At 36.6% G+C, this 15,267-nt stretch overlaps 1 protein-coding gene, 1 long non-coding RNA gene and 2 pseudogenes across 3 annotated transcripts; 2 read left to right on the forward strand and 2 right to left on the reverse strand.

Annotated features, from left to right (window-relative positions):
• Positions 1–289: 289 nt before the first annotated feature.
• Positions 290–1,656, reverse strand: LOC148918407 (uncharacterized; annotated as a pseudogene). Its single transcript, XR_016125097.1, has 5 exons — positions 1,580–1,656; positions 1,421–1,478; positions 1,211–1,304; positions 555–772; positions 290–446 (listed from the first exon to the last, which is right to left on the reverse strand). The product of XR_016125097.1 is annotated as an uncharacterized LOC148918407 (transcript).
• A 7,650-nt stretch (positions 1,657–9,306) lies between these two features.
• Positions 9,307–11,198, forward strand: LOC103324833 (EH domain-containing protein 1-like; annotated as a pseudogene).
• A 534-nt stretch (positions 11,199–11,732) lies between these two features.
• On the forward strand, positions 11,733–13,449 carry LOC103324728 (epoxide hydrolase 2-like). Its single transcript, XM_008226820.3, has 5 exons — positions 11,733–11,894; positions 12,017–12,231; positions 12,413–12,580; positions 12,678–12,913; positions 13,021–13,449. Exons 1-5 carry the CDS (start codon positions 11,825–11,827, stop codon positions 13,265–13,267), a joined length of 936 nt encoding a protein of 311 aa, XP_008225042.2. The 5' UTR covers positions 11,733–11,824; the 3' UTR covers positions 13,268–13,449.
• Positions 13,450–13,570: 121 nt separating this feature from the next.
• LOC148918408 (uncharacterized) lies at positions 13,571–15,156 on the reverse strand. Its single transcript, XR_016125572.1, has 3 exons — positions 14,795–15,156; positions 14,235–14,400; positions 13,571–14,030 (listed from the first exon to the last, which is right to left on the reverse strand). It is a non-coding gene; the product is annotated as an uncharacterized LOC148918408 (long non-coding RNA).
• Between the last annotated feature and the right edge of the window lie 111 nt (positions 15,157–15,267).

Below are 15,267 nucleotides of genomic sequence, written 5' to 3' on the forward strand. Positions count from 1 at the left end.
GGCAGTGTCATTTATGCATATGAATCGTGGCTTCGACGACCTCTTTTAAGTAGTTGGGTATAATTGCCAGGAATGTAATCAATGTTACTGCTTCCCACCCTCTCATGAGAAACTGGGTATGAATGTGCCAGGGTTGCTTTAAATTCATAAATCAATTAGATGAGGAATTGAGATGAGGAATTTAGAATTGAGTTCAAATGTGTAATTCATGGTTTCTAACTTTTTCTGTCATCAACTAAACTTATATAATCCATTGTCAATGATGCAAGTTAAAGCAATAAAGAAACGAAAGAAAATCACCCAATTAAATAAGCCCAATAAGAAATTGTACATGTACCATATCATATTGCGAGAATTAATTAACGTAACGTATTTAAGGGGATGTCCTCGTCACTCTCCCGAAATGAGCCAAGAGTCTTTCTCAGAAAGCTGAAAGTTCTGTCATCCTGAGTTTATAAACAGAAAATGTGGTGTTGAGACATGTTTGCATATACATGGAGATATCAGTAAGCTTCTTCTTCTTTTTATTTTTCAAGGAAGACAGAGAGAGGTACCTGCTTCTTCTTTTTCAATGACTCTTCCAGTTTAGCAATTTTATCAGTACAAGCTTTCTCATGCTCAGATATCAGACTCCTTTCTTTCTTACCAGACATGACATCAACCCATCCGAAAATTTCACCGTAAGGAGGAGTAAAGGAGATTTATTGCTTACTCAGTTGTTCATATCGTGTGCAGAGCCATTCCTTCTCTTCTTCATAGTTGGAAATGATGCCTGTCAAATAGAACAACAATGCTTAACAGAGTCGATGGGTTATATTAGCTAATAATTGCAAGGCCTGTTCTGCAGTTTTGATATGATGCTCTTAAATTTTACTTGTTACTGGAAAATGGAGCCAAACTAAAGGGCTACATGCATAAGATGACAGTAGACTGTGTCATGTTCTGTGTGCAGAGTATAAAAAAGCAGGCTTCCTATCCATAGAAATCCGAAACCGAAAGTATGTAGACCAAAAAGCTAGTTGCTGATAAGAAACTTCGCTAAATCAATATATGCAGACAAATAAGCTAGTTTCTGATTAGGTAAATACCTATCTAATTGAATTTATGCTATTAATTACAATTACAATTACAATCCAGTTACACAGAAACGCTTTATAGTATGAAGAGAAATCAGATGCAATTACAAGATTTGGAAACTGTAAGGAACTACCTTTCAAGGCCTGTAGATGGTTGGCTTGGTCCTTGCAAAACTTCTCATAGAGTGCTTGGAACTTGGCAGTTTCAGTCTTCAAGCAATTCTCACACTGCCCACAAAAATAATCAGAACAAAAATTTTGGGCATCAAACAAAATAAGTAGAAATTCAAATTTCTCCGCAGGATCATCAATGGTTTTAGCTCTTTACTTCTCCTTCCACAGACCTCTTTTGAGCTCTTCGAAAGAGATTTAACAAAACCTTGTTTGACAATTGAAGAATACACAAGGCATCAAATCAGTATACTGCAAGTAAAACTATGGATGCAGAGGAAAAAGAAGATTTAATGACTTAAACTAGTGGGACTTAATAGATTCTTAATTACCTATCCTTTTCAACTTCAGACTTCAGTTCAGCAATCACAGACCTGACCTCAGCAGCCACACTGTCACAAAAACACATAAATGGTAATTGAGGAAACTATAACGACATAATGAAAGCAGAAGAAATGAAAAACATAAAATTTTCAAATAATAATAAATAAATAATGCATAAAGCTATTTGAGCATTTGATATAAAACTGAAGGAAAAAAAAACATCGTTCTTCAGGTTTCACTATAAATTAGCGTTATGAATTCATATTATAAATCCTATCAGGACTAACACAAATAAGCAAGTAAATGTACCTTGAATTTTCGGAGTTTCTTTATCAATTTATTTATTGCAATTTGTACTCGCTTCTTGTTACTCGCTTTGGCGGTCGACATCGTTGCTAGGCTTTGGAGGTCGAGGCTTTGGTTTAGAGGTTGAAGAAGCTTTTTGAGTTGCAGAGGGAGATTCGCGCGCGCTCAAATTGGTTTAGAGGTTGAAGAAGCTTTTAAACTTGTAAGAGAAGCAGCTTGTAGGGTCCATTACTTCAAAAAATAAAGAGCTGCTTATGAACAAAAGACTTGGCCAGTGAACCTATGAAGCTCTTTAAACAGATAAACAATGGTTTCTGGATCTTACCAGACTATTTGAGGAAGCAAGTGTAAGCGGAGTTGGGTCTTCTTCAAATCTGTTTTGTGAAAGAAGGGAAATACAGAGAAAGAGGAGAAGAGAAGAAAAGAAAAGAAAAGAAAATAGAATGGGAATCTACGCATGCGCAGTTGTTTGAGAGGTTTTTCGAGGCGTCGGTTATTAGAGGGGATTGTTGGGATGGGATGGGATAGGAGTGAGAAACCAACGGAGAGTTTTTAAATTTCCATCGCGAGGACGAGGAGGATCATGGGCTTTCAACGTGCTTTCAATTTTTTATTTTCTTCTTTTATAAATTCTTTTAGTTATGTTTAATGGCATTATTTAATAAATACTATTTTATTTATTATTATAATAAAATGTCCTTATTGCATTTTTTGGGTCTGAAAAGATATTTCCTGATTTGCTTTCGGTATCCTATATCAAGGTTTTCCTATTTTATATGATAATATGATGGTTTTCCTATCTAATAATGTTTTCATTCAGCCCATATAAGAGGCTTTCTAATAGAACTTTGTATGTAATTTTTTTTTTTTTTAAGGCAAGCTTCTGCCTTCTGCCACAGCCACAGCCACAGCCACTCAACTCTCTATCTTCAGTTATTTGACGATCACGAGGTTTTGATTATAGGGTTCGATTCCTTTTATAATTTTTCATTGAATAATTTATTTTTGGAGGCTCTATTATTGTTTTGGGTACAAGGTCTCTAAAATCTCAGAGTCATCATTGTGTAGCCGAGTTGAACTTTTGTTTGCATTATGACTAAGGCATATGTAGAGAAAACCAATCAAGAGTTGAAGGTTTGTGACACATTACCACTATTCTTTTTTCTATCATATATACTTTTTTTAATAGTTAAATCTATATATTATACGTGTATATATATATACATATTTTGGCTAAGGTATATTCTCATCCTTTTTTTTCTTATCTTTTTTTGCCTAATAAATTTCAATTTGTTTTACCAGGAAGAGGAATGGGGCACAACAAACATCGCTATGATCCCTAATGTAGATTGTAAAGTAATATATGTTGGTGTCGATTCGAGGAGTACATGTAGTGAAATTATATCCAATGAGAATTCAAAAAAAAGTTCACATATGAAGAGTTGTAATGTATTTGCAATTAGAGCGGGAAATACCCAAAATGGTAAGGCAATGTTAAAAGATGTCAAGAAATACTTTCGCAAACATGAAGAAATACTTAATGGCATCCATGATGCACCAAAAAAGGCCGAGGAGTATATTCGAAGCTGGGAAGGAAAATTGACAAAAGAATTATTTATAAAGTTATTTAAGGTATCTGCTATTTTTGCTGGATGGGGTGCGGATAAAGTTCCTTATTTATATCAAATTGCCCAGTCTAAATTCGGGAAAACAATCGAGACAACATCCAAAGGTGAGAAGTGCAATGGATTTGTGGGGGGATCCGGCCGTCCATTTGTTTTGACTTACTTGCACAGTTGCATGCCAGATATGAAAGTCTAGAGTTCAAGTGAATTGTTACAAAATGTGACAAGGGCTATATTATATGCAACCCTTTTTGATAAACATAGCGGTGGAAGCGTGCGCGTCTTTGAAGTAAAAGAAAAAGAAGTTACAAAGGTATATAATCGACCGGTTCTAGAAGCGCTTTTTGATCATTACGATGCCTTAATTAGGCATCTTTCCAATTCATTGTTCTTTCTCTTTAAACATTGTCATTACCCGCATACCCGTGAAAATAATGCTAAAATTGAAGAAAAATTCAGAGCACAGTTTGAAGAAGAGAAATATGTGGGGAATGTTGTCGTAAAGCTAGGAAAGAAATTCGTTGTACAACTCATACATTTCGAGAACCCAATTGATGCACTATATGAGAAGCTGAAAAGTCAAGATAGTCAACGGAAAAGAACAGATCGACGCACTGTGCCTCGTGAAATTGAAGGTCTACCGTTAGTTAAAGTTAAAACTAAACTTGGTCAGTATCCTATTTGGTGTGCTAAGCTAGAACGGGAATTGGTGAGAAATTTACAAGAACGGCATCATCGTCTTTAGATAACTCATTTATTAATTTATTTCATTTGTTTTCCTTTTCCATTAATCTTTGGACATGCGTTGGTTGAGAATCCTCTAGCGTTTCTTAAAGTCTTTCTAATAGTGTGTTCATGTAACATCATACTCACTTGGAATTAAGTTTAAATGCATTTATTGTTAGTATAAAAGCTTATTTTAATTTTTCTTTGGGACCAAGCAGAATGACTTTATGGACAAACAAAGAAATTTTTTTCAATTATATAATTGCTGGAGGGAACAAAGAAAACAAGAAAAACATACAGACTCAACCCTAAAATCTTGATAAACTATCACATCCAACTGGTGAGCTATCTTATGCCTCAATGGCAGAGGTTCAAAACCCGTTGGAAGTATACTTTGTGACCAGGTACAAACCGAACCTTGAGCGAGGATTAATCTCACCCTCCGAGTGTGGGAACACCTAGTGGTATTTACCCAAAAATTAAAAAAAAAACATATAGACTCAAACATGGAAAGATTATGCAACTTGAATAACATTTATGTATTTGTTGTTATTCTATGTAATGTGCTCACAATACTGATTTTTGAGTTTAATCATCTTCATTCATTCATTGTTTAAAAATAATAATAATAATAATAATAATAACTGACTATTTTTATTGCTTTTATTGTATTTAACAATGGATTAACATATTGCACACAGGTCATGGATGTGGGTATTATTTAAAGGTGAGTGATCACTTTACGCAATTATACCCTTACAGGTATCATGTCCCAAAGAACGCAATTGTTAGCAAGAGGTGTGTGGTACTAGGTAATTGTTGTGGGTGCCACTTTAGAGACTCATGTTGTTCCAGTTATGGTGAAAGCGATGGATGTGCAGTTCTCATGAATTCTTTATTCGAGTCGCGAGACCCTTATACTGGTTCTTGTTCTTTCCATTGAAATAGTAGTAGAGAATGGAGAGTTAATGGTACTATAAAAGTTAAAGCAAAGATTAAATGTTAATTCCAATTTCAACTAATTTTTATTTTAAATGTTTTTAAATAATTGTAATCTTCGTAGACTTGTAGAGTAACTCACTTTATGAATAGATCTCCTGCAATATTTAATTTGACTCCTACATGCGACCCTGTATCCCTATGTTGAATGAGATTGATTGCATACAATAAAAGAAAAAGAAAAAAGAAAAAATGTTTTTTTATGTCCAATGTCATGCATCCTATCATCACTATCCACTGCAGACGCATTGCTGACGTGCCTAGCATGAATTCAGATATCCTGCTTAAACAAATATAAAAATTAGCCACCAAAAACCCAAGAAGAATTGGCCATTAAGATTAAGATGATCATAAATCACAGATGCAACAACATTGTGAATTTGTCACACATTTATGAAAGAATCGGCAACGTTCTTTCTTTCTAGTTTCTACTTTAAAATATAAAAGGAAAGAAGAAAAAAAAAAAGATACTAAAAATCGGATAGAAAAATGTAACTTCCAATTGTCTGGGAATTGCTTAATTAACTCATTACATAAATGGCTTTGAACCTGCTGAATCATTGGGTAAAAGGTTCTTAAGTTAATATAGAATCCATTCAAATTCTTAAGAAAAATTGCCTTTTCAATTATATTTGGATAAACATTTTCTTCATATATAAGCACCAATATCATTATGGAGTTCACAATTTTGTGTTTAAGACATACCAACCAAAACTCCAAAACTTAAACAAATAACAGGCGATCCCAGCAGTGAGGATCCGCCTGTATCCGAAAGATAAGGTTTTGGCTGCTGGACCTGCTGTACTTGAGAAGGTCCAAGAGTTGGCAAAAGAAAATGGATCTTCCCAGGAGCAAGTTCCAAGTACAAAATTTTCATCAAAAAAAGAATTCAAGCGCAAAATGGCATTGATTATGCCTTGAAAATGCGGCTGGTTGACTGTAATCCAGTCATGCTTTTCATGAAAGGAACCCCTGAGTACGCCAAATGTAATTTAGCCTAATGTTTGTTGACATGTTGAAGGAAGAGAAGGTCGAATTTGGAAGTTTCGATCTTCTTATGGACAATGAAGTCGTGGCGGGGATACAGAAGCATTCAAACTGGCCAATGTTACCGCAACTTTACTTTGAAGGGAAGGCTCGTGGTTTGTGTGACATAAGAACTTAAATGCGTGGTTGTCGTGAATAAGAGGAAGTTTCCAGAGGCTATGAAATCAACTCACAGAATAGACCTTGTTACAGTATACATGTCATTTAAATTTAAACGATAATAAGATCTAGTTTTTCGTCCAGCATGTCGTAGTAAATGCCACTATTGTATTTACTGTCCTTGTCCATCTTATTTGAGGAGATTGTTGTCCAGCCTGCAGGTTAATTTGTATCGGAAATCTGAAGTATCGTATGAGAGAAAGTGCATAAACTCATCTGAAGGGCATGTTTCTTTCATCACTTTTGCTATAGTTCCAAGTGTAATGTATTTATGTTTCTTATTATGAAGAGGGCAAAGGGAAAGAGGAAGGTGTTTGGGAAATATTCTACTGTTAAGAAATGGGGTTAAGTTGATTTTAACTACTTCTTGACGGGTTCTTGGATTTAAAAAATTTATTTTGGAAATAGGTTTATGTCAAATGTTAAGAATTTCTTGATGGGTAGATGGTAATGTTAGTTTCACTCGTTGATGATGGATATTTCATTATTGGATACGTGGGTGTGCAAATTAGAAGTAGCTTTTGATGATATGCATCTGAATTTGGAGAGTGAACATTTCGACTATTATCCCTTTCTGTTCATATTTAACGTAAATTTGTAAATCAATTAAGAGAGCCCATTACCATGGTCGGTCCAATGAATTGGAGTCCTTGGGAGGGTAGAAAATATATTGTAGGGTAAACACCAAAATCTGTGTTATATTTTGTCTATATTCGGAGCCAATCCTAATTTCATCATTAGCATCTTTGTTGTCTGAAATTAAAAGTGAGACAGTGATAAAATGCGCCAGTATAAAAAAAGCACAAGAAACTAAGATTGTTTAATCTGCAGCACAGGTACAACGGTGTCCATAATTATATATAGCATCTTTCGTTGTCTGAAATTTTTGAGATACAAGTGGCCCAATGATGAAACTAGGACTGGCTTGGAAATACAGGGGAAATGTGGAAGATGACCAAAAACAATACAGTTTGGTGTTTTCTTCCCTCAATATATTTTCCACCCTCTCAAGGACTTCACTTCGTTGGACCGAGACCGACCATGGTAATGGGTTCTCTCAGTTGATTTACAAATTGAGGTTAAATATGAACAGAGAGGGAATACAATTAAAATGTTAACTCTCCAAAATGTAACAGAAGGTTGGTTGTTAAGGGGGTTAAATATGAACAGAGAGGGAATACAATGCATTGTTCCAATAACAAAAGCTTGAAGAATGAAATGCATAAACATCTGGACAAAAATGGAGAATTCCAAGTAACCTGTTTTGGCCATCTTTATAAAGCAAACTTGTCCCATAGCCTGCTTATTAATATGTTGGGTTACGCCCGCTTGTCTTTATGTTTTTATGCGTCTGAATGTAAATGAGTGAAAAATAAGATATTGAGTTGTCTCATGCGCCTGATGGTTTTCTCCATTACTCGATGCTTCTTGGCTCATAATCAGCTCAAAGTGTCATCATGTTCTCTGTATGCTGCCTCATTCTTTCGCGATAGTGACATATTTTTCTTGCCAGATAATACGTCCCACTTAGAAGGTTCAAAATCATCTTCATCAAATGCAAAAGGATCTTGACTTTCCTGTGAAAGATCAATTTTTGAGTCTTCCGAAATATAGGATCTTTGACTGACACCAGAACCTTTCCTGGAATCCTCACAGCTAAATGCAAAAGGATCTTGACTCTCTTCTGAAAGATCGATTTTGGAGTCTTCAGAAATATAGGATCTCTGACTGAGACCAGCATCCTTCCTGGAAGCACAGCTAAATGTACAGGTCCCACCATTTAACTGGCTTGATGTACCACTGGATGAACCATATCTGGAAGAATTGAGTCTCGTCTTCACTGAATAAGTATCAGTCATTGAGGTGCTGGTAGTTTCCGAACTGGATATAGAATATATGGAATAAGCCGAGGGCAAAAATGGGCTGCTCTGACATATATGTGAGCTCTTCTCAGAAGCATTTTTACTCCCATTAGAAAGATTAAAAGACTTTTCGTCATTGGAGGAAGAAGAGAAATTTTTATTCAGATAAAGACCTACGAAACAATGTCATTAATTATTAGAAACCAAAAAGCGTAAGAATCATAAGTAACTCCAGAGATAATAAGTTACCTGATAGAATATTGATGTCACTTATAACAAGTTCTGTAAAAGACATGGGATTTCCTGCAGGATCCGAGTTTCGTTTCATTCCTAGCTAATAGCTCTGTTAAGAAAGCATGTATGTGAATATTTATTTCTCCTTTCAATAATTATTAATTGCCCAACATCATAATGCAGTATCGGTAAGAGTTTGTATACAGTATGAATTTTGCAAACTAAAGAGACAGAAAAATAGTTCATTTTATATGAGAGAGAGAGAGAGAGAGTGTGTGTGTGTGTTTGAGACCCTCAATCACATCTAAACATACCTGATTCTTTTTACTCAGGAACGTGGCATTTTCCATAATCTTCAAACATTTCAAAAGCAGAACCAGGCAATGCACCATGTTGATTTCCTTTGCCCATGCCGAAGGCGAGCTATCTTTTAACCAACCCTGCATATTAATTACATGCATTTTTATAAAATATATACATTTTCCCAACTAATAATTGAGTACCATAAACCCCAGAATTTGAATGAAAAACCAAGAGAGGATATACAGGGGAATACTTATTTAATTACTACTGTGTTTTGTTATTTACTTATCCCGACTCAAAATGTATGATGCTACTGTGTAATTCACGCGCCAACGGTAAAAAAAATTTGAGATTATGTTTTATTTTGATTGACTCACTTTTCAACTGCTGCAGTTTCATCTTTCCAAAATCTTTTCATTGCCATATATAGATACTAACTTTGTACTCGTTAATACCTTTTTTCTTCAGTTGAATCATATCCCTAACCAGTTTCTCTGCTTATTCAGTTAGAAGTAGTTAGTTTCCCTGTGTTCTAATTCATGGATATAACATTGTATTTGTTGTAGACATCTAACCCTGAAATTTGGTAACATGTGTTCATTGTTTTACTCCCAAATCATTGGTAAAGGTGTTTTTTCTTTGGACAAAATTTTCTTTTAATCTACCTATCAACTTGTTTTTACATATTTATAAAGGTATGTCTTCTTTTCCTTACTGCCTGACTTGTTCAAGTTGGTTTCTTCAGCTACCACTTGATGGCGTCACATCTATAGTTGATGGTTTGAAGATATTGTACGGAGAAACACTAAAGCCATTGGAACTTACATATAATTTCAATGATTTTGTATCTCCATCATTGGTGAGTGTATTCCCATATGTTTTGATGTATTTAGTAGGATATATATGATTTAGTTAGTTCTCCTTATTATCCTTCTAACTGCCTTCTTAGCATATTGTTTTGTTTAGGTAGAACATTTGCTAAATAATGGCTGATTTATTCCTTTGCAGACCGATGGCGATTTTGATGCTAAGCCGATGGTCTTGCTCTTGGGTCAGTATTCGACCGGAAAAACTACATTCATTAAACATTTGCTCAATGTAGCTATCCAGGTTGGTTAAGTTTTCTCTTTTATTTTATTTTCAAATGATTAATGGACAACCATACCATACGGCTTACATTTACTTTGAACAGGAGCTCATATTGGACTAGAACCTGCAAATGACAGATTTGTGGTTGTGATGGTATAGTTTCTTATAACCATGCTTCCTTTCTAAAAACTAATTTAGTTTATCATTGTTTCTTTGTAGTCTGAGGCTTATTGTGTGTCACATAGTCTTTGTAATTCTAAACCTTACTCAAATTTTTGTACCTAGTCCGGACCTGATGCAAGGAGCATACCTGGAAATACCATAGCTGTGAATGCAGACCTTCTTTTCAGTGGTCTAGCAAGTTTTGGAGGCTCATTTCTGTCAAAATTTGAGTGTTCTCAAATGCCTCATCCGGTGAGTTTTGAAATTTCGATAACTGTTTGTTTTAATAACATTTTCATCAGTGTGTTGATCTTTCCTTTCGACGATTATAGTTGCTAGGTGAAATTACATTTATGTCAAAATTCTAGTTGCTAGATGAAAATGTTTCCTTTTGATGATTATAGTTGCTAGATAAAATTACATTTATGTCTCAAAATTATATCCGCCACATCCAGTGAATTTTGAAATTTCAATAACCATTTGTTTGTATAACATTTTCATCAGTTTGCTGATCTTTCCTTCTGGTGATTATAGTTGCTAGATGAAATTACGTTGGTGGATACTCCTAGAGTTCTATCCGGAGAAAACCAACGAGCACAAAGGGGCTATGATTTCTTTGGTGCCATATCGTGGTTTGCTGCAAGATCTGATCTCATTCTTCTTCTATTTGACCCTTATAAGCTTGATTTCAACTATGAGTTTAAGCGTGCAATTGCATGTCTACGGGGTCATGATGACAAAATCCGAGAGATCCTAAACAAAGCCGATCAAGTTAATACTAAACAAGTGAGATGCACTTCCAGTTTATATATTGTTTTGGCTTCCTGCATTTTACTTTTTGTTGATAACACATCAAGAATACAAAGCCTACCCAACATAAACAAGCACCACCTCTTGGGTATTCAAAACCTTTGTGAATGACCACATCAGTGACCATAAACTCTCATCAACTACAATGCATAACCAAAGAAGTAATAAGCTGAAAGTGTCATCAACAAAAAGTAAAATGCAGGAAGCCAAAACAATATATAAACTGGAAGTGCATCTCACTTTTCAATATTAACTTGATCCGCTTTGTTTAGGATCACCCGGATCTTGGCATCATGACCCCGTAGACATGCAATTGCACGCTTAAACTCATAGCTGAAATCAAGCTTATAAGGGTCGAATAGAAGAAGAATGAGATCAAATCTTGCAGCAAACCACGATATGGCACCAAAGAAATCATAGCCCCTTTGTGCTCATTGGTTTTCTCCGAATAGAACTCCAGGAGTATCCACCAACGTAATTTCATTTAGCAACTATAATCACCAAAAGGAAAGATCAGCACACTGATGAAAATGTATACAAACAAATGGTTATTGAAATTTCATTGAATGTGGCGGATATAATTTTGAGACATAAATGTAATTTCATCTGGCAGCGTTTTTAACAGCATAAAGGAGGAGCCCAAAACTAGAATTTCGGGACGGCATGCAGTGTTCGGCCCGTCATTGGACAAGGGAGGAGCCCAAAACTAGAATGAATGCGATGAAATGTGAGTGTACCAAATCCCTTGTTTATTTAATTATTTCTTCTGGGCCGGCAAACATCCCAAGTGTTTTTTTCTTTTTGTCGAATCCCCATTCTTATCCTACTAACCAAAAACGATAAAAAGGAGTTTGTCCTGTTTAAATCTTCTTTTGGTTAAGACTATCATTATCCTCCGAACTGAACTGAACTGAGCTTTATCTTGTCTGAAATGGAGGAAATTCAGCACAAGTACATAACCGTACAAGGCCTAAAGCTCCACGTAGCCGACATCGGAACAGGTCAGAAACCATCCATCAACATACTTTGTCCTTACGGTACACCGTATTCATTCTTCTTCAACTGATCGATCGAACGTCGCCGTCGTTGGACTTGGTGGTGCTTTCTCTCTTTTGTGTTACAGGTTCCAACGTGGTCGTGTTCCTGCACGGCTTCCCGGAGATTTGGTACTCGTGGCGGCACCAGATGATTGCTCTGGCCCGCGCCGGCTTCCGGGCCATCGCGCCCGATTACCGTGGATACGGACTCTCCGACCCGCCTCCCCAACCCGATAAGACCTCCTACCGTGACCTTGACAGTGACCTCCTTGGAATTCTTGATTCCCTTGCTATTCTTAAGGTACCAACTTCATTCTCTCTCTCTCTCTTTTACATTTTGCATATATATTTGTTGGGATCTCTTATTCTTTTTAATATTGCGTAAATATATCAATCAAATTATGCACTGAGCATAAGATAATTGATTGCCTGTTCAGATGCAATGTAACACTTCGGTCTGCTCACTCATAAAATTTACTCAGGTTTTTCTCATCGCAAAAGATTTTGGAGCTCGGCCAGCATATACATTTGCTCTTCTACACCCCGAGAGGGTCTTGGGAGTTGTGACAATGGGAGTGCCGTACATGCCGCCAGGCCCTCGTGCATTCGAGAAACTCCTCCCTGAAGGTTTCTACATTTCAAGATGGCAGGTGTTGTGTGCATTTAGTTGGTCTTGGTTATCTGTTCAGTGTCTGCACATGCACGACTTGCTAGAGAGTTTGCAACTAACTGTTACCTCTATTGTAGGAGCCTGGCAGGGCAGAGGCTGATTTTGGGCGACTTGATGCGAAAACAGTTGTCCGGAATGTTTACATCCTGTTCTCCAGAAGTGAAATACCAATAGCTGCAGAAAACCAGGAGATCATGGACTTGGTGGATCCATCTACCCCTCTTCCCCCTTGGTTCACGGAGGAAGATCTTGCAGCATATGGAGCTTTGTATGAGAAATCGGGCTTTCAAACTGCACTGCAAGTTCCATATAGGTAATGCAATTGATCATAGATCCACTTATGAGTGACCAAAGGGCTCTTCAAAGTAGTTTATTTATGCTAATTTGACCGAGTTGTAAGTACATACTTGTTATTGACAGGGCACTTAGAGAAGACCCCGGCATAACGGATCCAATTGTTAAAGCTCCGGCGCTTTTCGTAATGGGAGGCAAGGATTATGTGTACAAGTTTCCCGGGATGGAGGATTATATAAACACTGGAAAGGTGAAACAATTCGTCCCCAAGTTGGAGATTGTATTTCTGCCTGAAGGAACGCATTTCGTGCAAGAACAGTCACCAGAAGAGGTTAATCAGCTGATCATCACCTTCCTTGGAAAGCACATTTGATTGGCAAAGAATAAGTATTATCCATGGCTTTGCAGAGGTCTATGTGAAACCTTGGGAAAATGATGCAATTGGGTGTAGAATCTTATACATAAAACAAACTTTGGAATTTGTTGTGGCATGTAATGTTTGAATGTTTATCAAATCCTTACAATAAGGCAAATGCCATGATACTCATTGTTCCAGTTTTTGTTGTTTTGTGATCACTGTGTGAGTTTAAGAGCCTATAATTTGCTTTCGAAAAATATTTAGATTGGCCGATGAGAGAATTCCCGCCTTCTAAGAAAATGCTAATCACATGGACTATGGACGGGAAGTAAGACATTTTCATTAAGCTATCATATTCGTATACAAGTATGAATCTTCCCTGCTCTAGTATGGTGAAAAACTAGAAAGATACAAAAGAACAATAGCATAAAGGAGGGACCAAAAAGAAGAACAAATACAAGCAAACAAGCCTACAGTCAGTTCGATAGTCTGCAGCTGAAATCGCAACTTTATGAGTGTCATGGCGTTGGCTAAACAACAATCAATCTGAAAGGAAAGCCGAATCTGTACAGGATTTCCATTTCCAAAGCTCCTCTCATGGGTGTATAAAATTTTGATATGTTAACCTCATGCTTCCTCTATATCAATCAAGGGTGTTTGATCAGTAAGATGTCTATTACTCTGATCTGATGGTCAAGTTCAATGCTTCAAGTATTCTCACTTCTCTCACTTTGGTTCAGAACTTCATCCTCAGGCTTTGATGTCAACTTCAAACTGCCTGCACAGAAAGTCAGAGGTTTGATACATAAGGTACCATCAAGGGGTAGAGTAATTCAATCTTTTTCTGTCTGCCATTAAAATGATGCAAATGCAAAAAAGCATGTGGCAGAAGCACAAAACTAGCAAAACTGGTGACAGAACCGACAAATGTTCAACGCAACAACAAATGAACTAACAACCTTAGAAGGAATCAAGATGGTACCTCTCCCAGCTCTAGTCTTGTGCCCATGTCTCTCAAAGCGTGCTGCTTCTTCTAGCTTTTTACAAGGCTCACAAATGCACAGGCGAATCACCTTGGCCCTGTAAAAAAACATTCTTTGCTGGGTGCAGCTGTTGCAAAACAAGCCCCCACACCTTCGGCAATGATGCTGAAATTCCACATTGCATATAATCAAGAATCAGAAAAAGACCCAGAGACTAGAAAAAATATCACATTCAATCCTCGAATAACCTGCAAATAAGCTCAAGTTGGATAACAAACCCTTTATATAATTAGAACCTATTTCTTAGCACAACACAAACTATAAATCCCCAATAAATTCTTAAACTAAATAAGCATGGACCTGTACAAAATAAACAATCTACGGTTTCCACAAGGTTCAAAATGCAAAGCCACGAAGCGCAGTATTGAAATCACGGTTGAGTTGGCATATAAAATTTAAAAAGCAGAGATTTTGAGGCATGGGTAATGAAGAAACAAAAGAACTAGTCAAGAACTCATAGATATTGGATCGGAGATGGAGGGAAGGAGGAAAAATGAACCTGGCGATTGATGAAGGTGAACTGAGAAGTACATTCCTGACAGTGTGAGGCGTCAACCACCCACGTATTCCCTCTCAATGATGGCTTTGCCGGCAACCCGATCTTCTCCAATATCTTTTTGCTTTACTTCACCGAATCAATCAAATCAAATCCAAGCCAAAAGCTTTATATAAAAAACTAAAGAATAAAACGAATTTCCCCTTCGGATCTTACGCTTTCGTACTTCAAAAAATTCATAATTCGATGGGTATGATGCATCCAGAAGAAGGGAAGGAAAGCCGGAAAGGGAAAGAAAGTTGTGACTTTTATCTGTGATTGATGACGACGACGAATTCATTTTGGGTTTGGGTTAGAAGACGCATCAAAACAACGTCGTTCGACTGTTTGATGCCGTCGACAAACCAACGACTAGTTCGGTGGGAGTCGGACAAGTTTAAGTTTCCAACGATACGGAGGGAAATTTTTTATTTTTT

The sequence above is a fragment of the Prunus mume genome, linkage group LG3 (genome assembly GCF_029339155.1).
Source record: "Prunus mume cultivar Tortuosa linkage group LG3, ASM2933915v1, whole genome shotgun sequence".
Taxonomy (NCBI): domain Eukaryota; kingdom Viridiplantae; phylum Streptophyta; class Magnoliopsida; order Rosales; family Rosaceae; genus Prunus; species Prunus mume.